Below are 27557 nucleotides of genomic sequence, written 5' to 3'. Positions count from 1 at the left end.
GAAAACTCAGAACAAAACAAATGAAACTTTAAAAGCAACAGTAGAAGTATTTAGCAGTTCATCATACCTCATGAAATACTGAAACCAATAACAAAATGTTTCAAAAGTAGCTATTCATCATTCTAAGACCTTAGGAAAAAGCACATCAGCAATAATTCAGTACTGTTAAGTTCATTTGCATTATAAAGAACTAAACTGCATCTCATTTATCTCGTAAAAAAATCAAGAGTATTTTAAATAAGAGGAGAAAAAGTAATTTGAGCATCTTTCTGGAGTAGTTTATCCAAAGAATTACTATTCCAATCCATTTATACAAGGTAAAATTTGGCTTCTGAGACCACTGGAGGAAAAATTTGTTTACCCATATTTTACAAGGTCATTTCATTGTACATGAAATTTTGAGAATTAAGCTCACAGAAGGGGTTAAGTAGAAGCATATATGAGTACTTCAGAGAAATCTGGTGGGCATATACTCATTTATCCTGAGAGGTAAACGGTAGAACTCATCATTTCTAACATCTCCCTTTCTATTCTGAAAAGGACCCCACCATGGAAGTCCTCTGTCCACAGCTTTAGATTTTCCTTCAAGTGTGTTGTCAATTAGGGTTCCAACAATTATAGCCACAGTTGGGGCAGAAGAGAATATGGTGTTCAAAATGTCATTAAACTGTTGTCACATAAAACAAGGTAGGATCAATCAAAAATCACGTAAATCAACACATAGTTACAACCTTAACCATGGATTAAGGAAAGCTGATATGCCTAATAATGACATTGAATGTCGAAAAATGAGATTTTTAAGAGTTACTTACCCATCCACCATCTGTTTTAACTGGACCATGACCATCTGGTGCAGTGTTAGTGACAAAGTATTGTTGAACTGATATAGCTAGAAACAAGGTTATCCCCAGAACATAGATGTTTCTTATGGAGTTGGTATTTGCAAACTGTATAAAAGAAATCCCAACAGAAGCTGCAAAAAAAAATCAATAATGAAATATAAGGCCTGCTTCTGCAGGTCAACTTTATTGTGATTTATGTAAGCATAGCAGCAGCACCTACCCACAATACCATACAAAACACAGTATATAGCAGCAAATATCGGTAGGGGAATCGATGCGAAAAAGGCTCCAAATTTCCCTGAAAGAAGAAGTAAATTGATTACACCAGAAATGTAAAACTGAAAGAAAAATCTAGTAGCCACGTGAGTTTCAGGTGGAATATAGTACCGAAAATAGAGAAGAAGATCATGAAACCACATGATATCTGCACAACTCTGCGGCTCCCTATATGTGTTAGACCAAGTAGGCCTACATTTTCACTGCAATCGTCAAAAAATTTGTTAGATTATTACTCATACAATTCTTAATCTAAGATAAAAAAATGACATGTGGGACATGTGGAGTTCTTAAGACACTGCTTTCTTACACAGATACAGTAGTACCAACAACAGAACCAAATATGCCTTCAATCAGCATGCCAATACCCTGCCATTTGGAAGGGTGAGAAACATGAGTCAGTGATAAGTGTTACATGCATATCAAGATTTTGCAACAATATAAAAGAACAACTAAATTAATTGTTCAGAAGCAAGAATCACCTGAAACCCAATGCTTCGGCTGAGCACATGTGCAGGAGGTGGTGTTGCACCAGAAAGCCTGGCTGCAGCAAAGAAAGCACCAGTTGACTGCATTCGAAATTTCATCAAGGAGAAAACTCCACATTAGATTATCAATTTGATGAAAATTGACAGAAAATAATGGCATATATACAGAAAGAATAATAATAATAATAATTTTCCACAGGGCAAAGCTGTCAAATTCTTCAAAAGTGAGAATGAACATAAATTATTAGAGCTACATGTAGCATTCAAAAAATTAAGGAATAGTTGATAGACCTCAGCAGAAGATACAAGTGCAGCCCCCATCATCCCAAAGACATGACTAGCTCTGAAAATGGGGGTACCCCACTGGAATGGATATGGAACTTTAATCCTGGAATAAAAAATCAATTTAATTGTTGTTATAAAGTTCCAGAAACAGCACTGAAACTCAAATAAACTGTTGAACTGATTGTTTTGTGAACATACCATGGAGCAGAAGACATAAGGTAAGAGCTATCAGTGCGACAACTCACTCGGGTCTGAGCTTTAGCAGTATTATACGCACCTGCGACAGTAAGGATAGCAGCAAATGCCCATATGACAGCGATGCAGAGAAGTAAAGCAAACCTCTCAAGTACATGATGTGCAGCATGATGAAGACGCTTCAAATACTGTCATACAGAAAAGAAAAAGGGCATATTAGTATCAAAGAAAAAACTCATCTAAGAAATTGTTTCGGACAAGATATAAACCTGTTGTGTTATGACAAGTAGAATGAGCATAGGTAAGCCAATTTGCACACAATTTGCAAGCTGCACAGAAGAGGAAAGATGAGTTCACAAATTCTTCCAAATAAGGTCATGTTAGGCATCACTATGAACTTTGACATCTCAGCTATGCTGCACCCCAAAGTCCATCAAGCATTTGCCATCACATGAAAATTTACTAAATAACCTGTTTATGTCTTTTACAATAATATTAAAGGAAGATCATTAGGAATATTTACCAATGGAAAGCCCCTGGAGAACAGACCAAGACCCACCACACATACCACAGGTACAATACTAATGGGACTAAACAGCCTGTTCAGATAAGAAGATTAATTAATAATTTACAATTAAAAATAACTAAAGATGTTACTTTAAACATTGACCATGAACTTAAAATAAAAAGGGAAAACAAGTCATGAGGTTTACCTTGTCAAGTTTCCCCATGTCTTGCTAAACCCAAGGAAGATATTGACGAAAGAAGAAACAATGAGGGATCCTTGAATTGTTCTGATAGTGTAGACGAACCTCTACAAGCGCCGGTGTAATAATTCATTAGCAGTTTGATTCACCATTTTCACGTTAGAGAAAACAATTTGCTCAACAAAAAAGACAAAGTATAATGTTAGCAACATGGCCAATCTAAGATGACTACAAAGAAGCCCCTCAAGGTTGAGACCATTCTGGATTATATCTCTAGTTTCACTACCACTACACCATCCAATACAACACTAACACCACCCTCCTTGCATCATCCTCATATTAAACTTGAGGTTCCACAGTTTGACAGCCACGATCCCTTGGGATGGATGGTCAAAATCTTGCAATTCATCAACTATCAAGGAACCTTGGAGGAAGTGCAGCTCATCATTGCCTCTTTCTATACGGAGGTTCCTGCTTTAAGCTGGTACTGATGGGTGTTCCAGAACAAGGTTTATTGCGGCATGGCTGGGACTTCTTCAGGCTCTCTAAACTCAATTAGTTTCGTCCCACTACAATGATCCTAAAGGCACTTTGTTTAAGCTTGCCCAAAATGGATCTTTAATCACTACCTTACCATACCAAATTTGAGTGCATTGCCAATTATTCTTGCACCAGCATTCCTAATGACCTGCTTTGTATTAGGTCTATCTTCGGAGATCCGCCATGAGGTACAAGCTCACCAATCCCTTTCACTTCCTCAAGCCATAACTTTGGCGAAACTTGAGAAACCAAGCTCAAAGACTGGCGTCACAATTCCTTGGTGCTCTTGTCAATTCCCAGTATCACCTCCCCCACCGATCCAGCTTTTAAATCTACCCTGTACTAGCTTCTGTTTAAAACCCAATCTTAGAAAATCACCACCTCTAACATGAGGAGGGTCTCCGATGAAAATCATCGTCATAGAGGACATTTCCTCCCTCTAATCAGTTAAACAAAAAATGACCCATCATTCCCAATTCTATTTGAAGATGTGGCCTCTCACCCATTCCTCCTATCTGCCTCTCTAGAACACCAGGTTCCGACACACTTCGCATCCACTGCTAATTTCACAATTATTGTGTCATGATCCAGATTGAAAGTGGCAGCAGACATTTTATTGTGCAATCTTGTGTTGTCTAACACCTTGGCCTTCCCAAGGTTTCTAAATCCTCTCTCTATGTTATGTTGGGAGTTGTTCACTTTTAGATCACCAGCACTTGTCCGGCTATTACGTATATACCGTAGTCCCTATGTCTCATGCTGGCCCTTTCGTCCTAGCCCTTTTTCCATTCCATAAGCATTCCAATCCAAACCCTACCCTTGTAAGAAGGCTTACTGCTTTTTGGTTGTTGCAAGGGTCGATGTAATTGAGGGTTGTCTGCTACTAACCTGTGTAATGGTAAGTACTAGCACCCAAGGGCTTATCTTCTTATAGCATCGCCGTAGCGGAGGGGCCTAATGCCAGTCTTCGAGGCAGGCGAATCGGACTAAAAGGAATAGGTTTCCTATCCCCTAGGTGGCAGAGCAACCTCAAACATCACATTAGATACAGGGCCACATAACACAATCAAGGTGGACTTCCATCTCACTCCCTCAGCTTCTGTTTTTAACACATGGGCCACAATGGAATATTTCATGTCAATGTCCCAATTGGGCCCTAACAACATTACCGATAAGTTGGGCTCAACAACATTACGTACAAGTTGGGCCTTCCTTCTGAAAACATGACTTGTGAGAAGTGGGTGGGATGAAATTCATACACTATCACATTGAGAGGACAAGGTCTTTTCCCCAGTGGGAGAAATTGTTAGTGACATAATCCGTCATAAGTCAGTGGTTCCGCATAGTCAAGCTGAGAGAGAGCCATTGATGTTCATCCACTCATTCACTCAGGTATAGAAACATATTTGGCGCTAATTTCGGAAAGATGGTCTACTATTAGAAAAAGATGTTTCGTTGTCGGGGAGATTAGGGATTCCATAATTGGATTCAATTAAAAAAACAGAAAGATCAGTTTTCCAATAAGATTTTCCTCTAAAGCAGTGATTTTCCCAAATGCCTTGGGTATTTAATCTTCAGGCTTCACAGTGAATTCACCTATAAATATGAGCGCAATTTAGCAATTTAGGTCAAACTCACTTGAACTTCGAGCCAGAATTGCTGTAGCTGTCCGCAACAGTTATTTGCAAATGTTCATTATTGTTAAATTTTCTTTTTTCTGGTGGTGTATAAAGAAACCATTTTATGGAATGGAGGAAGAGAGAAAACTATTTTCTATAGCACTAGAGAGTAGAGTAGATAGAATTATCAGTTTGATCTATCAGTAACCTAGCGCATACACCACCAAAACTGTAGTGCAAAAGTGTTCAGTTAAGGGAAAAACAACAAAATCTCAGAACAAACAGTTGAAGAAAGTCAAGCATAATGCTTGAAACAAAGAGAAGACATTGGCAATCAAGTAAAAAGAAGAGTCAAGGATTTACCCACTACTTAGAAAAATCAATAGATAGAAAGTTTTTCTTGGAAACCAATTTGGAGGAACATAGGTAACAATAAAAATAAAAAGTCACACATTCCAATGTAAATTTTTCACCCTAGAATCTTGAATAATGAATCTTAAAGAAGTAGTTAGCATTCATTTTCTTTCAAATAAAGGTAAGATTCAAATTTCTGAATATCCTAGAATATTTGAAATCAACATAAGTATATCATTAAAAGTTGCAAGTTAAAAGCTACTACCAATATAATCATATACAAACCTCATGCTCAGAAGGGAATGTTCTGTCTGTGTAATCGTTTATAATGGACAACACTGGGAGTAAAAAAGCAAATGATCCACCCATCACAGTTGGAAGCCTTGATCCAAACAAAGTCTGAAGCAGTGTGTTCACCCCAGACATAAATAACAATGACTGAATAACATGGGCCTTGTCACCCTGTCCAAAAATAGCAAAGTTTCATATACTTATACCATAATTTATACAACAAAAACAAGAACAGTAAGTACTATAATACAATCTTTATATTATAAATTTCACTTACATGGTTCCCACCCATTGCAGGAACCAGCGTGGTTGCAATCAGAACAGTTGTTCCAAGCATCACAATGTAGTGCTGAAAACCCAGTAGAAGCGCCTCCGCTATCAATTTTTTTTATGCAATCAAAAAGGTGAAAACTTTAAGAGACATGCATCAATATCATCATAAGATTGAATCCCAGAATTAAATTAATAAACTTTTCACCTAAAAGATTCTCAAAACTGACAAGAGAAAAAAACAAAGGACCTTTTTTTCTTAAGAGAATAAAATCAGAGTGGAATAAAGGTTAACATAAAGCAATCTGCAAACATACCAAGTTACATAAAATTGTTTTATTTATGATAGAGACACAAAACTGAGTAAAAAAAAAAAGGAACTTTTACATGAAGAGATTCCTATTTCCTAACTTCTGTTGACATCAAGGGTATCCTCTCTTTTTTCATCTTGTAACACAAAAAATAAATCAAAAAGGGTGGAAAAAAAAGTGAGAGATACTAACGCCAAGAAGGATTTGAGTGGATGCAATAGTGAAGCTGCAAGAGTTGTTCAGCTGGATTCCACACTGGACCTCTAGAAAGTGCAAGATTCGGTGGTGGTGGACCAGCCGGAGGCGCCTGAACTGGTGGCGGTGCATGGTGGTGCTCCTCACCCATCTTTTTTTTCAAAGAAAAAGAGAGTCTTTGTGAGAATAATTTGTTTCAGTTTGTGGGTAATGAAAAGAAAAGCTGTGAAATGAAAGTGTGGTCTTTTTTTATGCTGAATGAAAGGGGTGTCTTTGAAACAAAGGAAAGAAAGTAAAATGTATTGAAGACAGAGTCTTTTTCTGATTTCGAAAAAAAGGAGTTATAAGCTTATTAGAATAATTAAGTAAAGAGTTGTTTTTTTCCAGAAAAGTACAAGGAAATAGTGAGGAAGGAGTTACTAAGGTTGCGTTTTATTGTTGTCGTGTTCTGGGGGAAGTATTTTTCTCTTCTTCTTTCTTGTTTGGTTTGAGATTATTAATGAGAGAATGGGTTGAATGAACACGTGGATTGCAGTGAATTTTTACAGTCTTCGAGGATGTTCAAACCTCTTCACATTACACGCACTTTGCATTGAAACACTTCTCCAAAATTCAAAATTTACCGTTTGCCATTTTGTGACACATTTTAATCTTTCAATTCAAATGCACAGTGTTCTTCTTTTTCTTTTTCTTCATTCTTCGGATACAATGTCTTTTTCTGTAGTGAATATGAAACTGTTACTAAACTCATGCATATGATGATGCATAAACTGTTATGGTCCACATCTTTTTGCTCTTTTGACAATTGCACAAAACCAGTCAACAACAAAAAAACAGATAAGCATAAAAAAATGTGGTGAGCAATAAAAACTACAGTTACACTTTCAAGAAGTTTTAGTTGTTTGAAACAGTTGAGTGATTAATCTTTAGTCTATAATTCACCCTATTCAATTATTAAGTGAAATTATTTTACATCCTTCCTTTAATAACTAGGATAGATGAAAAGATTATTACTGTTGAAGATTTCAAATTCAGAACTACTTTAGCATTTAATGTTGTTAGAAGTTACAAGATTGAAAAACAAACAGACATTAATATTGCACCTGTTGGCAATAATGAGTTATTTTCAGAAGTGTATAACTAAAGAGTTTTTTTTTTTAGATAATATATTAGTTATTGTAGTTAGTAAATATATTATATTATTTATCATTCATAATGTTATCTACAATATGTTTATTAAATGTATGACTTTCTATATATTTAATAATTATTAAACTAAAAAAATGGTACATAAATATATTCAATTCAATAATATTATTAAATATAATTTGTTTAGTAGGACATTAATTTATGACTGTTTATATTCAAATATATATATATATATATATATATATATATATATATATTGAAATATTAAGTACTTATTAAAATGTATATTTTAAGATATTATGTAATTTATTTCATATATATTGATATTAATAAAAATATTTTTTATTCGTTTTTAGATTTTTATTTAAAATAGTACATAAAAATATTTAAAATTTGAATATATATATATATATATATATATATATATATATATATATATATATATATATATAATTCATGTACAGTTATAGAGCTTGATAAAATAAACAAATGAGTGCAGACTATAAAATACTATTATATGTATATAACATATCTTAATATAAAAATAAATTTACCTCATTTACTTGGAATTCAAAGTAGCAATATAGTGCGGCAATGCATTATGAAAAACATCCTTTACTATCTTCATATCATACCATGTATACCATGTTAATTATAAAATATTAGAATAATTTAATATTTTTTAATATATCATTAGCATGCATCAAAATAACACAGAATGTATTTTTTCTTTTTTTGTGTCAGTTTAAAATATATTTTTAAAATATCATAATAGGGGTTATTTGATTATCTATTTATTAAAATTGACACCAAATTATATATATTTTTATTCCAATTAAAAATTTATATAAAGTTATCGTGCTGTAGTTAATATAATATATAATTCATAATAGTGTACATTAAATTTTTTTAGTGATTATTTATACATACACACAAATACTTATAATTATAATTCCTAATTGAGTGAAAAAAAATATTTAAAAATTACTCACACTATTAAAAAATATAATATTATTAAATGTTTTAAAAATATTATACAAATTTATTTGGCATCACTAAAAAAGTTATGTAAAACATGTCATCATGATTTTTTATTTTTTATTTTTCCTTTAAGTGATTTAGAGTAACTTGTGAGAAGAACTTTTTTTGTTGCATTGTAGTTTGTTTATGTAAATTACTGATTGTGAGAGTTGAAAGTAATATTCACTTGTAGGTCAAAATAGAATACAACTGTTTACTATTCTATATGTTTTAAAGTATTTTTATAAATAATTAGAATATTCATAATTAGTCATAAATCATCATAGTTAGTTATTTTTTAATCTTATAAAATTAATAAATAATCTAAAAATGAGAGTAAAAAAGTACTACTCACAAAAATTATTTATCCAATTTACATTTTTATTTTCATGTTCATTTTTATTCATCATTCCATTTTTGCATGTCATGAAACTTTTGAGTTAATTAAAGGCTATCTACCAAAGTAATAATTTTTATATATTCTGATTTATTCAACTTTCAATGATTAATGTACGCACTAAAGCAACCTCACCCAAGTAATAATGATTATAGTCTTGATGTAAATATTTCTTTTTCTTTTTTACAATATTCTCTAAAAACCAAAACTTTTATTTCTGGTAAGTATTTTAAGAAAAGTTTTTCATACTATAATCTTTTTTTTAAATTTTACTTTACTAATCTTATAAATATTGCATCCAAATATTTTTTATTTTTTAATAAATAATTAGATTTTAATATTTTGATTACCAACCTCTTAATTAAACTTTTTTAGTTGTGCCTTACTTTTCAAAGTAAGAATAAGTGTAGTTGATGCTAATTATATGAGTTTTGTCCTATTAATCCACTAATTGGAATCTTAATCAAGATTTTAATATAAATAAACAAATAAATTGAACCACGCATTAATACAATATAAATAATTAAAAGCACTTTTTCAAAAGATTTGATCTCAAAAGCTTTTCACATCTAAATGAAAAAACAGCAATCAATGAAAGTATGATATAATATGATGTAAGAATTCACAAAAGAACATTTCATCATACATCATTCGTGCAACTTTAATCATTCTCTTATCTTATCTCTTTTTCTTTTTGTGAAATTTTTTTCTCTTATAATCTTCTCCCACATGTACAACCCAAGATCTTCAATTTCTCGATAATGAACTACTTTGTCCATATTCATGATTAAGTGTCCATCCAAATTATATGATTAGATTAACTTGTTTAAGCAAAAATAATAACTTTGAGTTTTATTTGAATACAGTGATAAGATCTTACAAAAAGCTGATAACTTATAAATAAAATCCTTAGAATAAATAGGTATTATTCTTATATTTTACTTTATAATTTTGTCACTTCCACTTTAATATTTAAAAATTAGGATAAGGTGTAACAATTGGTCACATATTCCTCTGCTGTTAGCATTTAAGGTTTATTTTTTATTATTAACATTATCCCCCAAATGCTTAATATTAAAATAATTACAAGACACTTTTTTGTGTATGACTCAGATTTAATGTTATTTTCATTAAAATTTTCATCCTTTCTTTATATTGGGATTACCTTTTATTTGAATATTTATTTAATATTCTAAATTTTATTTTCTACAATATAATCATTTAAATAAATATGTTTTTTTTTTTGTATTTTATGTTTATCAGAAGTAATATCTTCTTTATGTTGTAGTGATAGATGGACAATGCATTTTCTTATAAAAACATTTTATTCATGACAATTTATTTGATTTGTATATGAGTGTGTCATCATTTAAAAGGTCTAACTTATCCTCACTAAGAAAATCCACCCTTCGTACACTTTAATCAATATATTTTATATTTAACAAATTTTTGATCGTAATTTACAATAATTTTCAAATAATGTAGAATAAAGATAGTTATATAAAAATAATTACAATTAGATGTGAACCTGAATATCAATCCAAAATATAAAAAAGAAAACATAAGATAGTTGAAATCGAAGGCAAGAACAAGTTTAGCAACACAATATATATTTCAATTATATCATCTCTATAATATTACAATTTATTTTAACATTTTTTTGCCACAATATTGTTATGGAATGTTAGTGACATGATAAAATAGTATATTTATTTTCAATTTAATTAATAAACACAAATTCAAATAATCATCTCAATGAATACTGAACAATTCTAAATTATTACTATTAAAGTCTTCATTAATATACTGAGAAAAAACTACATTTTAAATTGATTAAATAAGAAAAATATAAAAAAGTATATAAGTGAGAAATAATTCTCACACCAGAAACTAATTGTGAAATTAATTTAGACCTAAATTATTAAATTATACTAAAACTTATTTTCTTATAGTTATTCCATCATATCTCTCAATATTATATATATATATGTGTGTGTGTGTGTTCTATTTTAGAAGTTTTACATTCACCTTGTACCAAACATGTTTATAAAGCTTACAAAAATGAGTGGTCAAAAATGTGAATGTTAGGTGTAATATCAGGTTGAATATAATTCAAAATCATTGATTTTGAATTACTTTTTACTGCTCAGAGTTGTGCAGTTTACAGAAAATCCTATATAACAGTTAAAATCAGAAGAGAAGAGCATGCACATGCAATAGTAATTTGATTAGCAGAATGAGGACAGAGAAGGAAGTGAAATGAGACAGAAACAGTCTGTGAAGGATTTAAAATATGAAAGATCACGTATGAGCCATGTGATCCTTGGAAATGCTTCATTCATACCCAGTTATCTGTGTACTACCAAATCACTATATACTCTCTTCAATTTTTTATTATTTTGAGATTTGCAATGTTATTGCCATAAGATATAGCCACCGACCTTAACCATTCACTGCTATTTCTCATTTCTTTATTACACATCTCTGATCTGAATTCAGAGTTTGAATTCAACCAAACACCACACAAATTATCAAATAGTGTGATTTAGATACAATTTTAAAGGATCAGTGTTAGAACATCTTCAAAGATCATTGGTAGAACATTTTCTGAGGTATAAGGAGAGAATTTTAGATTGCACATTTCAAAATAACTTTTCAGATTATTATACAATTAAAAATCTTTCAGACTCATAAACAATTTAGACTTTTCTCACATCTGAAGTACATGCAAAGATGCTAAAAAAATAGTTCACTATTACTATGTCTATAAAACTATTACTCTATGTATAAAGTAAGACCTATTTAAGAAACACACTCTAATTTTATTTTTATTTTTAATTTCATTCAGACCAGTTTGATGAAGGGCCCCAATTAGCTGCTTTCAGTCATACCTTATTATTTGGTTGTTTGGATGAGTTTTAAGTATGGGATTGAAGTTTGGGTGGTACGTACAGTTATGTACCAGCAGTGGCATCCATACTCACAACTCTGCTTATATGCATGGACACATTATTATTATGTCTGGAAATCAATAATATATATTTTATACAAAATTTTCAAAATGCATTATAATTTTGTATAAAAATATATACATTAACTGCATTGTGTGGATATTGAAGTATCCAAACCTGTTGTTTGTCCTATTACTTCTTTTTAATAAATAGTACAACCCAGATTCATATTTCTTTTAATTAGTAATTCTCTAGCCTCAAATGGTACTTAACAACATATTTGTGAACACCTTCTGCTCAGTCCAAACCTATGTAACAGAACCAATAAACTAAGAACCCAACATCAAGGGGTTTGTTTTAATTTCATGTTCCATTTATCTGAGTCATACCTTTTGTTTACTTAAGGTGGTTGAGTATAAAAAGAACTTCTCAGTATTTATTTTGGTCAATGTTTGCTTTTTGAGTCCTTTGAAGCATTTGGACTTGGCAGACATTGATAGAACTTCTAACAGGGGCCATACGTTGAGAAGTGAGCATGGGCCTGTTACTCAACAAGGAAAGACAATAGATGGGGGTAGTTAGGCCCAAAATATGGGCCTGAAGATGGGGAATTGTTGTACTCAACATGGAACGACTATAGATGGGGTAGTTAGGCCCAAAATATGGGCCTGAAGATCGGGGATTGTTGGCCTGTTTTGAGAGGAGAGTTACTCTCTGGAGGAGTCTGTGACTCTGGAGTTACTTTGTTGCTATAGAGCTATACGCTCATCACAGTTTTACTGCATCATCCATCAAATAATGCATACCTAGTTATTCAATTCATTCTTAGTTTCTATCAGAGATCCAATTTAGGTTAGGCTTTTTAGTTCCTAATCCTTTGTATAACCACTTTTATTCTCTCTGAGAAGAATGATAGGAATTACTGATAAAATTTCACATCTTCAGCAGATTGGAGCATATCTGGATCATTCGGCTATTTTCATGACAATTAGAGGGGCTATAGAGACTCGAGCATGGTTTTTTGCATTCTGAGAGTGTTCTAACCTTTAAGTCTAATGACTCTATCACAAATGACTCAAAATGTTAAGAAATGTTGGATTTCCATTATGGTATACTTGGTTGGTGTTTTGGAGCTTTGTTAATGCAGATTCTTGCAGGGATGAAGTCACTAAGCATAGCAATCCCTTAGATAGTGTCATTAAATTACCAAACAATGATCAACAAGATCAGTAAAGGGTGGGTGGCAAGTACGAAGTTGAATAGAGGTCAACTTGAATGGTATGGATTGTATAGTATTCCCAAATCTGGGAACTAAAATTTCAGAAATTGAGCTGTGTCATTAGAAGGTAATCATGCTGGTATTGAAGGTGCATAATTGCAACTGCTCGTGCCATTGAATTTGGGTCTATTTTAAGGTTTTTATGTACTGTTCATTGTGTTCGAGCCAACCGGGAAAGATACTATGAAGTTCTTAGATCAGACGTAAAGACCCAGGGAGAGAAAAAAAGCACAAGACCAAAATCCATGGTTACAAGACTTTCCTAAAAATTTCATTATGTCAACAGTGACATTTACACTAAGGATAACTAAGTTTTTGCAGATTATATTTATAATCCTGCATAAAGCACATTAGAAGCGCAGCCACTTAGCATAAGCAGTGTAGCACACCACCTTAGTCCAGACTGCTTCATCAGAGGTACCAATTAAAGAATTAAGTTCATATAATGGAAGACTGTATAAATTGTGTAAAATCACTTCTTTCTCCTATCCTATGTTGGTATTTACAGGACCAATCATGAGTGTAATATTTTACAAGAATTGGTGAACTCTTGCATATAACAAGATCAGCAGAAGAATCTACAAACATGATCTAGAAACTCGTTAAAAAAGATATCATAACTTGGTTTCTCCTACCATTTCACATCCAGTGTAAGAGGTTCTGGAGGAAGAAAAACGGGTCTCAACTTTGTATATGACATATTCGACATCAAATTGGCCCACGAAACCGAAACAGATCCAGTAAAAGGTTTTACCTTCGTGATTAAAAGAGGCTTGAGCCTGTTTTCCTCAACTCTGGCCAGTATCTCAAACAAAAACCTTTCAAAACCAGGCTTTGTTCTCCAATCAGGAATCGTACGATTAAGAGTGACATTATTCCTTATGTCTCTTTCTAATTCTATGTGGAACTTTACAACAGCTGATGCTTTAATATTTGCTTTGAGAAGGCCAAAAAGCTGACCTTGAAGTATGTTACGACCAAGAAGACTCCTCAAAACTTTCTCCAACATACTTAATTTCAAACTTAAGGAATCAATTGGACATGCTCGCTTTTTAAACATACGACCATGGTAACATTTTTCTGGAAGCAGCTCAATCACATCCTCTGAAATCAATGTAGTTGCTATGTGTGCATAAGGATTTCGAGCTCTATAAGCAACCAAAGATGCAGACCCTGATATGCGAATAGGAATCAGAGCCATGCAAGTTGAATGCAGAAAGGGCCAAATGTCACTCTTCCCTCCACTACAAATGGCACTTCCATTCATTGGTAGATCGATATCAGAAGAGTAAAAAAGAGAGATTTCTTGAGCTCCTTTAACTTCTACTGTAATACCCTCACCAACAAGGATTTGTTTCAAACCAGTGTACGAAACATTCATCTGCCAGACAGAGACAGGACTCAGATTTTATTGAAATATCAATACCACTCGTTATTCATAGGAATTAACTAGAACATATCATATATTGCTCAGAAAAAAAAAATCATTTAACAATAGCAGGATAATCATCAAATTTGCCAACTGAACTAAGTGCAGAACTACATAAAACAAAAATAATAGTAAAATATCTTCAACTTTTGAGACATGACTAGCTACAGACGAAAGATTTTATGTTAGGCTGTTAGCAAAAAAAAAAAAAACACTGAAGTGGATACATGAATGGTGATTGAAGTGAATCTTGACCATATGTCCATACTTAGATGGGTCAAGATTGTTATAACTAATTTTAATATTAATCATCTATTTTAACAATACGGCTGATATTACTCCTCTCAGTACTTTTCATGCGTAAGTTTTTTGTTTGTTCGTGGATAAGAGTTTCAGCAATCAGAGTAAAACAAACTACAAGTTCCAAATGAAAGAAGAAAACTTTAGGACGTAGCATACTGAGATCTGAACTGAAAAAGAGGAAAAAAAATTACTTACGGGAAGGGATAGAGAAAGGTGATGAAGGGCATCAACACGTAATGAAAAGGGACCTTCTAATTTGAGTGTGGGAAGGAATGGGAAGGAACCGAGACGATGAACGAGAGAGGGTAAATCGGGAAAGGGTGTTCTGAACTTGTTCCACGTGGCAACTTTGTCGGCAAATTTGAGGGTGAAGTTACCAGTGCCGAATCCGATTCGGAACTCGTAGCTCCGGGAAGTTCCGAATCTGACCTTTGCAACATCCAAATTGGCCACTCTCACGTCGTTCGAATCCCACTTCTGTTTCGCCGACACCGCCCTCAGAACATCCTTGGTTTCCACGAATCGTGAAAGTGAATAAGCGAATTCAGAAATTGGAGAATGAAAAAGTGGAGTGTGTGTGTGTGTGAGAGAGAGAGAGAGTACCTGGAGAATGAGGGTGAGGTTGGAAGAAGATGCAAAAGCTGTGAATTGAAGGAGAAGTATGATGAAGAAGGGGAAAGGGAAACGAGCTTTGATCATCCTCGATGCCAAACGTTGGGTAACTCCGATCTCCGATGAAAGCAGAGGTGTCGTGATGTCGTGTTGGGAACTGCTGAGGATGAAGTTGAATTGAATTTCTGAGACCTAGTATATGGTTTTTTAAATAAATTTTCATTCCTGATTCATTCCTATTATATATTTAAATTTTTTTTTTGAATTTAGATTCTTTGTTGGAAGTTGATTTTTTTTTTTGTGTTGTTCCTATATTATATTTTTTTAAATTATTAATTTTGACATTTAAATTATATTAAAAAATTATATGCATCAGTATATTTTATTATTCGATAAAAATTACACAAACAAATTCAACAGAAAATATGATTTTTTTTTCTTTATATATATTACTTTTACGCATACTTTACAAAATTTGAGTATAAATCTTAACTAATACAAGTATTTTTTTATTAAAATTGAAACAAATTTAGAGATAATGACTATAAATACAAATCTATTTATTTGACTAGTGTAAAAATATATTTAATACCAAAAGATAATTAAAAGTCTGAGTAAAATTCACCATATTGATTCCCTAGTTCACTTATAGTTAAATTCTTAATCAGTTTTTTAAGCGTATACGTGTATGTAGTTTTATTTGTGTAGTGATTCCATATACAAAATTGATTAAAAACAATCTTCAATATTAAAATTTTTTAATTATTAATAATTGTTTGACATGGAAATAACATTTTACATCTCTAATAATTGCAATGCTTTATCTTAAAAGAGAAAACTATAATTTAATTGAATTATTTAATTTAAACAAAAATATTTAGAAAAATAAAATAATTTGAAATGAGATTACAATATGCTTCAATATATTAGAAAAACAGAAGTATTCTATTAAAATGTAAGGTAGTGTTTTTGTTTATTTAACAAAATAAATTAAGTTCAATATGTCTGTTACCCCTGATTTTTTATTCATTTTTTTACCATCTTTTGATAGTTTTCTCATCATGAATTTTTAAAAGTTTTGAAAATATAATTTCTATCATGTGTCGTTCTAACAAAAAACTATCAAAATTTATCTCTATATTTTCAGACACAAAAGTAAAAGAAACAAAAATATGCTTCTAACTTTTTACTCAGTTCACTAAAGACACCTATATTAGCTTAAAATAAAGACTAATTATTAAATCCAATTACTTCTTGAAGATTAATCCAACTGTGGTGTATCATAGTATTAACATTAAGCAGAAAGAATATCCCAAAATTGTTAACAAACACATGTATGAATACATTCAGCAGTGCACCTTTGTAGTATTGTTTTAAATTGATAAATGTCTATTGACTTAAAACATGAGATTAAAATTGTTATTTTCATATATACCTTATCCAAATTATAACCATTGTCATCCCTAATTGTCTACTTTGACACACCTTTTTTTTATAGAAAGCTATATCTGAAGTAGTGGTAACCAAATACTTTTCATGTTACAACCAAACAACAACCTCAAACTTTCCAATGAGGCAGTGTATTAACAATGTAAGTGAGCTTCATTCACCATCATGTTCATGTAAAACAAAATACAAAAAAACATGCATTTGCTACTCATCTTCCTCAGGATCAAAATCCTTAACCTTCACATCTGCATCTTCTCCATACTGGATGCAGTTGTCAATTTGGCCCAGTACATATTGTATACTGTAGATACAAGAATCCAACAAAAAGTATAAAAAAATAGGAAATCAGGTATAAACTAGGACCATCTTGGTGTTATCTTCAACTATAATAGTTTAATTTATGTTATTCTATCTTTTTTCTTTTTACCACAGAAATAATTTACACCTGTTTCAGTTCATACCATTCAGATTTAATATTTCAGCATCACACCCATGGTAGATATCCAATAGCAGTCTATGATGCACAATTATATCCGCTATATGCCAACTATATAGATATAAGATTATTCAAGAAATGAACCGTAGCTAGGATATGCAAGGAAAAGAGAGAAACATACCTTTTTTCCTTCCTCAAGTCTAGTGGTATAAAACTCACCATGCTATAGTTATTAACCTGTTCAGAAAGAGGAAATAGTTAAAAAAACTGAGGTGGCCTATCTGAACCTCATGAGTATGATTGCACTCAGAAAAAATATGATATTTAGAAAAGGAACATCAGTTCAATAATATTGCCCAGAAATTCAATGACAATTCATGGTTGCTTATTTAGAATTGACACTGTCGTCTACAAAAATCCACTATACTTCATTCTATAGCAATTCTAATAATATAGTTATCTATATTCTATGTTCCTTGGAAGTAGTCCAACATTCTACACAAAACCAGCACGCATATGATGGAAGTGTAACTTGTTATCAAATTGTGAAAATATAACATGACATGGTATATAACCCAGACATTAATAAACGGTTTAACATTGAAAACCAACATGTACACATTATATTAACTTATAATATTATTGGGAAAGGAGGAAAATGACATAACTTCCATAAAATCATAGACGACCTACCAATTCAATCAAAGCTTTATTCAACTTTGCATACCGAGGACCCATCCGTTGATTCAATTCAGACAGTAAAAAGGTGGGCTCTGGATCCAAAAAACTAAGAGTAAAAGTATATTAAAACTTGAATGAACGAAAATATGAAAACAAATTTGGGAAAGAAAATTCAGTGACAGTGATTACTCATCAAGATCTTTCTTGTTAGTCACAAGGTCCATCTTTGAGAGGATATTAACATGAGGTAGTTCAAGTTGAACCATTGCAGAAAGGCATGCCATGCATCCACTTATAAATTTGGTCACATCTGTCATGAACTGGAAACAATTTACAATCACCACCAGTCAACAAACACGATAGTACAAATAAACAACAGCTAGAAGCCTAAAGAAATACGAGAAATCCAAAAGCTTAAAAGAAAATATGATTTCAGCAAACTACCACAAACCTGGGAATCAAGTAAGTAAACAGCACAAACAGTAAAATTTTTCCGTTTCAGATGTTCCACAAAATTCTTAAGCACTGGAACATGTGAATAAAGTTCTATCTGACCTGCAAAACATCACAAGGCAAAGCTGATTTATCACAACTTGTCAAGCCAACCAAAAATCATGATAAACAATCGTAATATAGACTTCAACATTACAGAAACGGCCATACTACCGATCTGTTTTAAAAGAACAAAACTATAGTTCATTATACCACCCCTTCTGATTTCTAGCCTTCCATATATGTTATTGCATTTTATAACTATAACAATATTATCACCACCTCATAATCACAATATCCTCCAAAAACTTCAAACATCAAACTTTCGCTACTAAAACATAAATAAATAACAATAGAGGCAGAGAAGAGATCGTGAATACCAGGGCAATCAAAAACCAAGTAATCATCATCTAAATAATTGTCCAATTCCTCCGTGAGCCAATCATCCAGGTTATCCTCAAGGTGCCTAAATATAATTATTAAGGCAACCAAATTTTAAATCAAAATCAAAATTTTAAAACAGCAAAAAGCTAACATGGGTACTCATGGAGAGAAACTATACTGCTAAACATAATTGAGGAAAAAGGATACTCCATGCAGTAAACAAGGCCACCATTAGGACCCAATCCAAGTTCCTCCATAACATCATCCAGAGAAATGAGTTCCCTAATATCTGCCAGCATCGCAGCCCAGAAAAGTAAAGCTCCAAGGATAACAAAAATCCAAACCCTCAAAAGAAATAACCACATAATAACACTTTATTTACCCATTGCAACAGGATAGTCAAAATTTTCAGCAGCAGGATCAAGGTTCACAACATGAATCGTTCTCCGCGAAGCCACACAGTGTTCATACAAACTCGAGCAATAGGTAGACTGATTGCACAAAAACAAGACACACAGATAATTGCATTATTGCTAAATAGCATATTTAAAACCTTGGTATGTGGTTTAACTCAGCAAATTTTGTGAAAGCAATAGAGTTACCTTGCCACTACCAGCAGGACCTATCACAAGTTGTGCATAACCCATGGTAACCTTATGAAACTGCAAGGAGGTTTCAGAAAGTACAGAGGTAATTGACTGCTTGAAAGGAAGCGAGAACTGCAACAGCAATGTAAGCAGTACACCAAACCGCAATGGCCAAAAACAAATTCACCACATCACTGTAGGCCATACACCACACACTACTACAAAACATGAACATACCAAATATCAAACGCAAAAAAGAGTAAAATATAAAAAAGAAAAAAAAAAATCGCTTCATTTCCACTTTGTGGTTCAGTGTTTGGGTTTTCTGATCGATTGCAGTGCTAAGAAACAAATTAAGTTTAGTAAAATGCAAATAAATGAGTTAATGAATTTGGATGATGTTAACAAAACCCGTGAGAAGCGTGTTAGTTGATTTTTTTTTAATGAATTAGATGGCGTGAGTGCCACTTATACGGAAAATAATAATGAAAAATAAAATAAAAATTCATTATTTATTTATGTGTGTTTTATGAATATTAAATTTACAATTTACATCTTCAAATTATGTCATGTAATTTTAAAATTAATTATTTCTGTGTGTTTTTATGAAAAATTATACAAAGGATATGTAAGCTTTTTTAATAGTTTATGGTGCATCTTTTGTTAGATGGTTGTCGCAACCTAAATGGCCTAGGATCCCTATCTCGATAAAAATAAAAAATACTTTAAAATAAAATATAATTTTGAGAGTCACTATAGTTTATTTGTTATTATAATTTATTTTAGAAAACTATGTAAAACCACAGTAATAAAGCAGAGAGGCATAAGGAGCAATGCAACAAATTAAATACAAAATAGACATTATCATAATCCTGGGCAACGGCAGAGAAATGCATCAACTATGATCACAGTAAACTCACACACTCAATCCAATACGAATCAAAAATCCGGAACAAGAAACAAAACAAACTCAACTACACATTTCACTGATCTGGCCATTATCTATTGTTACACATTTATACAAAACCTCCAAGAATCCATATAAAATCAAACCATCTATCAGACTACATAATTTCACCGACAATTATAGAATTAACAGATGACCTGACCCAAACAGAGTTTCTTAAGAAAACAAGAAAACCTCAATCACCAAACATGAACATCGCATTCATAGACAAACCCAGAATCGCCTCTGCCCCAAGCGCCATAGGCACATACAAGGCGTCAACAATTCAAACCCATATCGAAAGGGAAATCAGTGGAAAAAACAAGAATATTATCAGGACCCAAATCAGACCCAATCATTCCAACCATGAATCCAAAAAGAAAAGAAAAAGAAAAGAAAGAGGAAATGGCATCATATGGGGTGATTACTGTGAATGAGAAACCATTGGTTCACCTTTCTAACTCTAGAAATGGATGACACAGAGAAGGTTGCAAACTCCAATCACTGGTGAGCCGAGACTGCAAGGAGACAACCTTGTAGCGACACAGAAATGAGCTTTGGAAAACGTTGGCGTAGTGATTCCTAGATGATGGTGATTGGGTCTCCGTTGACGCTGTTGCTGGAAGCAGCTTTCAAAAGAAAAAAAAGAAAGTGATCAGTGGTCAGTGAGGAGGTTTAGGTCTCGAAGTGTCTCCCGCGTAAGTATCTGAGATGGGTTTATATTTTGTTTAAAATACTTAGATTCGTCATCGTTTTTTACCAAAATATTTGATTCTCGTATTTTATTAATTTTAATTAGGTTAATATTTTTATAAATTAATATCGATTAGGTTATTATAAAACTCATCCAGTATCACGTATCAGCTCTTCATTTGTTTTTAATTTTTTTAATTTTTTTAATTTTTTTAATTTTTTTTTAATTTTTTATTAAAAAATATTTATGTCATGTCTCATATATGTAATGTACCACGCGTAAATGTAATATTGGTGACACGTATCAAAATATTGTATAAATCTCAATTTGGTCCTCATATTTTGTTAATTTTATTTGATTTGAGTCCCAATATTTTTAAAAAAATTTCAATTTCAGGCACTCCAAATTTATATCAAATTTTACTTTTATATAATGTTATGATTATTTTTATTAAAATTGATATTTTTATTAAATATTTTAATAATATTAATTGTATTTAATATTAAAATTTTAAATATTTTTATTTTAATTTGTTATAAAATTGTTTTAAAATTTTACATTTGAATTTATTAAATTTTTATTTTAAGCCAACTCTAAAATATTGTTCATATAGAATGTTATACAAATATTTCGAATATAAATTTATTAATCTATATATTTATAATTTTAAAATAAAATTTAAATAAAGTTTAATGTAAAATATAAATTTAAATAAATTAAATATTGTTAAAAATATGTAAATGAAATATAATGTAATAAAAGTATCATCATTACATTTATATAAAAATTAAATTTGGTCTAAATTTGTAGCACATGAAATTAATTTTTTTTTAAATTTGGGACTAAAATCAAATCAAATTAATAAATATGAGGACCAAATTGAGATTCATACAATAATTTGACACGTGTCACCATATTAGATTGACACGTGACACACTACAAACGTGGCATAACTTTTTTTTAAAATATTTTAAAAACTTAAAAAAATTCAAAAAAGAAATAAAAAAACGAAGAGCTGACACGTGGTACCTACTTAACGGTATTAGTTCTATGCTAACAGAAATGACCTAATTGATACTAATTTACAAAAATGTCGACCTAATTTATACTAATAAAAATATGAGGACCAAATTGAGATTTTGATAAAAAACGATGACCAACGAAATATTTTAACCTTATATTTTATATGGTTTAGTTATACTCATACAAAAACTTTTATATGACTATATGATATTAGGTATTTAACACTAATTTTATTCTCAAAACTTGAAGATAATAATGTTATGAGTCAATATTTTTATATAATATTTAACTTTGTTTATTATATTAAATGTGAGACTTTTGATTTACATTTAGACTATTCTCAATAATCTTTTATTGAGGGTGAATGTCCCTTATTTTTTTTTTCACATAATATATTTCTTTGATAATTTCTTTTGTCATAATTATGCAGCTATATCGATCACTCCAATCATTGCCTCTTATGGATTTATTCCCAACGAGGTGTGTGGTGAGTGAGGTTAATTGGTAGAGGTAGAAAAGGGTTGCCAAGTAGCAGGTTGGTAATGGATAAAAAATGTTGGTGGAAAAGGAAGTGTAATAGAAAAATACTGGGGTGTGTGTTGAAGAAAAAATAAATTGGCTTAGAAAAATGGGTGGTGTGAATAGAAAAATAGGGTCCGTGGATGAAAATGAGTTAACTTCTTTTTTAAAAAAGTTGGGGGAAAAGATAGACCAAAATTATTTTTTTATTCTATTTTAAATTCCAATTAACTTAACCAATTAATGTCCTTTTAAAGTTTTAATTTTCTTTTTATAAATTCTATTTCAACCATTTTTATTTATTTTTTATTTTTTAGTTTTTAAAAATATAATTTATTTATCTGGATAAAATTGGATGATGACAAATATTTTTTTTATTAAATTGAAATAATTTTGGTGTACGATAAAAATACTAGCTGTATGATATTTATAATGCATACTTTTTCATAAGAAAAAAACAATTAATTCTTACTATTCCCTTTACAAATATACTTTATTTTTAAATATATATTTTTTAAATTTATCATCTATCGATATTGTATTAATAAATAATAACTTGAAAAAATAGATAACAACTTCAAAAAAAAGTGCACACATTCATGTTCAATTCTTTTTCAACTCATGTTTTTTCATTTAATTTCTAATATGATGTGTTTATGACTCTTTTGTCTTGATAATGCTTTGTATGTTAGTTAAGAGTGGCCACTATGATTCTTTTGAAATATTTTTATAACAAAATTAAATAATTAATAAATCATTAATTAAAATATTTATTTATAATATATAAATATAAAACAAACAAAAATTATCTGGATATGTGCTAGTTAAATGACAAAAGAAACAACATTAAAAAAATATATATAAAAAAGTGTATAATAGCACATCATAACTATCTTACTCGCACTCCGCTCGATTGAGAATCAAGGTCTCACGCCCTTTGGCCAACAGAGACGGCGTCGTTCCCATGGATGTAAATTTGCACGCGCCCACGTGACATGATAAACTCAATTTGTTGCAGAAGCATAGAATGAGACCCAAAGGAAAACGACAAAGAAGAGAGAAATTAACATTACAAATTTCACACCAAGCTTGTTCCACAGATCACAACTTCTACTCTACCCAAAGGTACCTTCTTCTCACTCCCTCTCTTTCTTTTCTTTATCATTATTATTATTTTGATTGTTTTTCAATTTCGTTAATTGCTCACATTTCTCTCACTTTTGATGTGCGATTTGGCGATGATCAGGACCAAGTGATTATCCAGAAAACGAAATAAGAGTAAAATCAGAGGCTTTGGGGTTGTTGATGTTGAGAAGTGCCAACGCATTACTCAAACTTCGTTGTCAGAATCAAAATCGAGAGAGAAAGAGAGGAATAGGGTTTGATTGATGGGGTGTGACTGTGGGGGGAAGTTAAATTTGAGAAAGCCTCATTTTTATGAGGTTTATTCCTCTGCCTTCAGCTCTCACAGACTGGTAACTCTCCGATTTCTCTCTCTATCTTTCTCACTCTCTGCTGTGTCCGTAGACCTAGCTTCCTGTTCTCAAACTAATATATTTAACTACCCTTCTGAATGAAACCAGGAGATTCAATCTGAAACTTAGGTTTTACAACCTATGGTACTAGTTTTCCTTTTCTGCACAATGTATTATGAATAAGCATCATTCTGCTGCTGCAACAATAACAAGCTAAAGTGTGTTTAAATAGGAACAACTGTGCTTTTTCTTTAAAGAAAATTCTGGATAACATAAAGTTCTTAACTTTTTTGTCCTGAAAGGCACTGTTTGTTATCAGTTGTCTAGAAGAACGACAACGGTAATTTTATTTTTCACAACACTCTTAGTTGGATTATCCTATTCATGTTCTAGGGTTGCCGTGTCTTAAAGAGGGCTTGAGAAATATTTGATGTCGCTCTTGAATAATGTTTATGATAAATTGCTTGTTGGAATATTTTTGTTTAAAAGTAAGTTATTTTTTATGCAGAAAATTCCAGATGGATTTGTGTGTCGGATGGAGGGAAGGACGCACGGCTCATTTTCATTGACTGGTCCCAGTGGAAATGTATGGACAGTGCAATTACTTAAGCAGGACAATGATCTTTTCTTCCATCACGGATGGTCGTCATTTGTGGTGGATCATAGTCTAGAATGTGGTGACCTCTTGGTTTTCAGATACGAAGGTCACTTGCATTTTACTGTCCAAGTATTTGATAAGGATGCATGTGAGAAAGAGGCAGCATTTACGTCTGAATGTAGTCAAAGTTCGAGTGACTTTGAGGAAATTGTTGGACAGAAAAGAGACGCGAAGGAGAGTTCTTCTTTGGATATTGCATTTGATGGTGTTGCAAAGAAAAGGAGAGGTTGTAAATATGACAACCGGGAACTTGAACCAGGGTTTGTTGGTAAAGAACTATTGCGGTATGAGGTAGTAAGACCGATTAGAATGTTCAGAGAAACTGAAGAAACCTCTAAAGCTTGTTTGGCTAGTAATAACCTTGTGCCTTTTCACATGGACAATCGAAATGAAGGTACAGTTAATTTGATCAAATTCTGTTTCTCACACAAAATGAGTTTCTATGCCCGTCTAAAAAAACTTATTTTTCATTAAAATCATTAATTATATGCAACAGTATACTTTTCTTTAGTACTTGTTCCTTTAAGTTTGATATGTGAAAATGCCGTCTAAAATACAGTATATTGACAAAGTCATAAACTCATGATCGCTGGAATTGTTCAATGCAATGCAGGGGCTGCCATCCTGTACAGAAGTGGAAAGGAAGATGGTCATTATTTTCTTGGTGGAGTTTCATTATCAAATGTATCAGCACAAGATGAGAAAAAAGTTGCTCAGTCTTTTACTTCCAATTTTCCGTATTTTGTTAGAATCATGAAAAGCTTCAATGTCAGTGGTTCATATACTCTGGTGAGTTGTTAGTTTCCAAATAGTGTTGTTTTATGACTCTACACTAACTGTTAAGTTACTTTCGTGGTGCTTCATTGGCTTGAGAAATTGAACTGATATATATTATCTTTTTTCCTTGAAAGTCCTTCATCATTCATAAACATAGGATGAAAAGCATTTCAGATGTATATTATTAAAAGATGCCCTCATTGAAATTTTCATCCATACAAATCCGAATTAGTGAATGTCAACCTTGGTCGATTGGAACTATTATTTTCCTTGCACTTAAATGCATCTTGGAGTGATTTTCCCACACCTAGCATTATCTATTTTCTTATTCACTGTGCCTGCCATTAACCTTGAAGTAGTTATTTTTGCTTCTCCCTGCGTGTGTACGCGGATCAATTTCTTGCTGATGCTGTTTTACAAATATTGTAATGCAGAATATCCCATATCAGTTTTCAATGGCACACCTTCCCAATTGCAAGATAAAGATTATTCTTCATAATTTGAAAGGAGAGCATTGGACTGTTAATTCTGTGCCAACAACTAGAGTGCATACTAGTCACACACTTTGTGGAGGATGGATGGCTTTCGTTCGTGGTAATAACATTAAGATTGGAGATATCTGTATTTTTGAGCTTGTGCAAGAGTGTGAATTACGTGTTCACATTGCTGGGGTTGGAAAAGATGATCTAGACGACCAGGTTGGAAGAGCGAATGCAGGACATGCTGGAACTACCAGATATATGCCAATGAATGCTAAAGTAAACTCAAAGTCCATAAGAAAAGTTGATCTATCAGATAAAAAATGGCCCAAGATTGGTCAAGAAACTGTTTTATCCATTGACCTTAAGAAATCTGGCAGAGCTTCAAATACTTCTAAGAAGATGGGCCTGTGCTCTCAGTCCAAAGCTGCCCATAAAAAGTTGGGTAAGTTTTTTCTTTGTTTGCCCAATTTGTGATCCACTCACATTCTAATTCCATTTCGATTTATATCTTATTTTGCAACAAATTTCTATGAAATTCTTTCATTTTTCAGAAAATAAAAAGGAAAACAGCATAACTCAATTCCTTGAGAATTGGAATTGTTTCACTTTACTATTTAAAGAATAAACATTGAATACTTTCCTTCTATTAAGGTTTGTAACTTCCAAATTATGACTTATGTTTTAAACTCTAAACAATGACAGCTAATCCTAGGAGACATCGGGTTGAAGATGAACTTAGCTCACAGGCTAAATCTGGTTTGAGAATGTTGTTTGCACTCGATGAACAAAGAGTAGCTCAAGCTTTTAGTTCCCCTTTTCCCAGTTTTGTTAAAATCATGAAAATGTTCAATGTCAGTGGCTCATACACTCTGGTGAGTTATGCACAACCATTTAGTATCCATATTTACATTTTATTTATCTCTCTCTCTCTCTCTCTCTCTATATATATATATATATATATATATATATATATATTTAATATGAATGTTAAGTTATTTAATTGGTGTTACATTGTAGAAAATCCCATACCAGTTCTCAGCTGCACATCTCCCAACTTACAAAACTGAAGTCATACTTCGTAATTCAAGAGGTGAATGTTGGACTGTGAACTCTGTTCCAGATGCAAAAGGGCGAACAGTTCATACCTTCTGTGGGGGTTGGATGGCCTTTGTTCGTGACAATGACATAAATTTTGGAGACACGTGCATTTTTGAATTGGTTACTCAATGTGAGATGCAGGTGTACATATCTGGGGTCGGAAAGGAAGGGCCTGAACATCAAAATGGTCACTTGAAACCTGACAGGTTATCTATCCTTCCATCTTCATGCTAACCTTCTTTTCTGTTTCTCAGAATCAATCTTCACTGAGGATGTTTGTTTTGAGAGTCTCAAACATCTTTTGTTTTATGTACATATTTCAGTAATTTCATCCTCTTTGATA

The 27557-nt window shown here is 31.9% G+C and overlaps 4 protein-coding genes across 6 annotated transcripts; 1 reads left to right on the top strand and 3 right to left on the bottom strand.

Moving 5' to 3' along the window:
* Window positions 1-174: 174 nt before the first annotated feature.
* Window positions 175-6697, bottom strand: LOC114194424 (nucleobase-ascorbate transporter 3). The gene is made up of 14 exons (XM_028084619.1): window positions 6371-6697; window positions 5875-5972; window positions 5592-5768; window positions 2800-2900; window positions 2610-2685; window positions 2356-2415; window positions 2090-2274; window positions 1898-1994; window positions 1601-1687; window positions 1429-1487; window positions 1230-1321; window positions 1063-1140; window positions 813-973; window positions 175-667 (listed from the first exon to the last, which is right to left on the bottom strand). Exons 1-14 carry the CDS (start codon window positions 6522-6524, stop codon window positions 449-451), a joined length of 1644 nt encoding a protein of 547 aa, XP_027940420.1. The 5' UTR covers window positions 6525-6697; the 3' UTR covers window positions 175-448.
* A 6865-nt stretch (window positions 6698-13562) lies between these two features.
* Window positions 13563-15729, bottom strand: LOC114193246. The gene is made up of 3 exons (XM_028082968.1): window positions 15505-15729; window positions 15097-15408; window positions 13563-14550 (listed from the first exon to the last, which is right to left on the bottom strand). Exons 1-3 carry the CDS (start codon window positions 15598-15600, stop codon window positions 13801-13803), a joined length of 1158 nt encoding a protein of 385 aa, XP_027938769.1. The 5' UTR covers window positions 15601-15729; the 3' UTR covers window positions 13563-13800.
* Window positions 15730-16918: 1189 nt separating this feature from the next.
* Window positions 16919-21204, bottom strand: LOC114193592 (GPN-loop GTPase 3-like). Of its 3 annotated transcripts, none has more exons than XM_028083463.1 (10): window positions 20942-21204; window positions 19558-19617; window positions 19338-19446; window positions 19163-19244; window positions 18952-19037; window positions 18531-18634; window positions 18269-18399; window positions 18092-18185; window positions 17580-17635; window positions 16919-17263 (listed from the first exon to the last, which is right to left on the bottom strand). In XM_028083463.1, the coding sequence occupies exons 2-10, from the start codon at window positions 19600-19602 to the stop codon at window positions 17167-17169; spliced, it is 804 nt and encodes a 267-aa protein (XP_027939264.1). In that variant the 5' UTR covers window positions 19603-19617; window positions 20942-21204; the 3' UTR covers window positions 16919-17166. The 3 variants fall into 3 exon arrangements, with proteins under 3 accessions (XP_027939264.1, XP_027939262.1, XP_027939263.1); XM_028083461.1 differs by having other exon boundaries at window positions 19558-19760; window positions 20942-21193; XM_028083462.1 differs by having other exon boundaries at window positions 19558-19757; window positions 20942-21193.
* Window positions 21205-23689: 2485 nt separating this feature from the next.
* LOC114194498 (B3 domain-containing protein Os11g0197600-like) lies at window positions 23690-27557 on the top strand. Its single transcript, XM_028084763.1, has 7 exons — window positions 23690-23849; window positions 23971-24199; window positions 24708-25251; window positions 25471-25646; window positions 26069-26558; window positions 26819-26988; window positions 27134-27557. The coding sequence occupies exons 2-7, from the start codon at window positions 24113-24115 to the stop codon at window positions 27446-27448; spliced, it is 1782 nt and encodes a 593-aa protein (XP_027940564.1). The 5' UTR covers window positions 23690-23849; window positions 23971-24112; the 3' UTR covers window positions 27449-27557.

The sequence above is a fragment of the Vigna unguiculata genome, chromosome 8, assembly GCF_004118075.2.
Source record: "Vigna unguiculata cultivar IT97K-499-35 chromosome 8, ASM411807v1, whole genome shotgun sequence".
Lineage (NCBI taxonomy): Eukaryota > Viridiplantae > Streptophyta > Magnoliopsida > Fabales > Fabaceae > Vigna > Vigna unguiculata.
Note: the sequence above shows the minus strand (reverse complement) of the source record. Positions and strands in the feature narration are given on the sequence as shown.

Excerpts from the sequence above, each read along its gene's own strand:
- LOC114193246 (XM_028082968.1), bottom strand. The coding sequence starts at position 15,600 with ATGATCAAAGCTCGTTTCCCTTTCCCCTTCTTCATCATACTTCTCCTT. Across the intron at positions 15,409-15,504 it reads ACCTCACCCTCATTCTCCAG|GATGTTCTGAGGGCGGTGTC; the intron begins GTACTCTCTCTC and ends GTGGAAACCAAG. Across the intron at positions 14,551-15,096 it reads ACCTTTCTCTATCCCTTCCC|ATGAATGTTTCGTACACTGG; the intron begins GTAAGTAATTTT and ends TCTGTCTGGCAG.
- LOC114194498 (XM_028084763.1), top strand. The coding sequence starts at position 24,113 with ATGGGGTGTGACTGTGGGGGGAAGTTAAATTTGAGAAAGCCTCATTTT. Across the intron at positions 24,200-24,707 it reads CCTTCAGCTCTCACAGACTG|AAAATTCCAGATGGATTTGT; the intron begins GTAACTCTCCGA and ends TTTTTTATGCAG. Across the intron at positions 26,989-27,133 it reads TCAGTGGCTCATACACTCTG|AAAATCCCATACCAGTTCTC; the intron begins GTGAGTTATGCA and ends GTTACATTGTAG.
- LOC114193592 (XM_028083463.1), bottom strand. The coding sequence starts at position 19,602 with ATGGGTTATGCACAACTTGTGATAGGTCCTGCTGGTAGTGGCAAG. Across the intron at positions 19,245-19,337 it reads TGACTATCCTGTTGCAATGG|ATATTAGGGAACTCATTTCT; the intron begins GTAAATAAAGTG and ends CGATGCTGGCAG. Across the intron at positions 17,636-18,091 it reads ATAAAGCTTTGATTGAATTG|GTTAATAACTATAGCATGGT; the intron begins GTAGGTCGTCTA and ends CTTTCTGAACAG.
- LOC114194424 (XM_028084619.1), bottom strand. The coding sequence starts at position 6,524 with ATGGGTGAGGAGCACCACCATGCACCGCCACCAGTTCAGGCGCCTCCG. Across the intron at positions 1,322-1,428 it reads GTTGGTACTACTGTATCTGT|TGAAAATGTAGGCCTACTTG; the intron begins GTAAGAAAGCAG and ends TGACGATTGCAG. Across the intron at positions 668-812 it reads TTAAAACAGATGGTGGATGG|TTTAATGACATTTTGAACAC; the intron begins GTAAGTAACTCT and ends ATGTGACAACAG.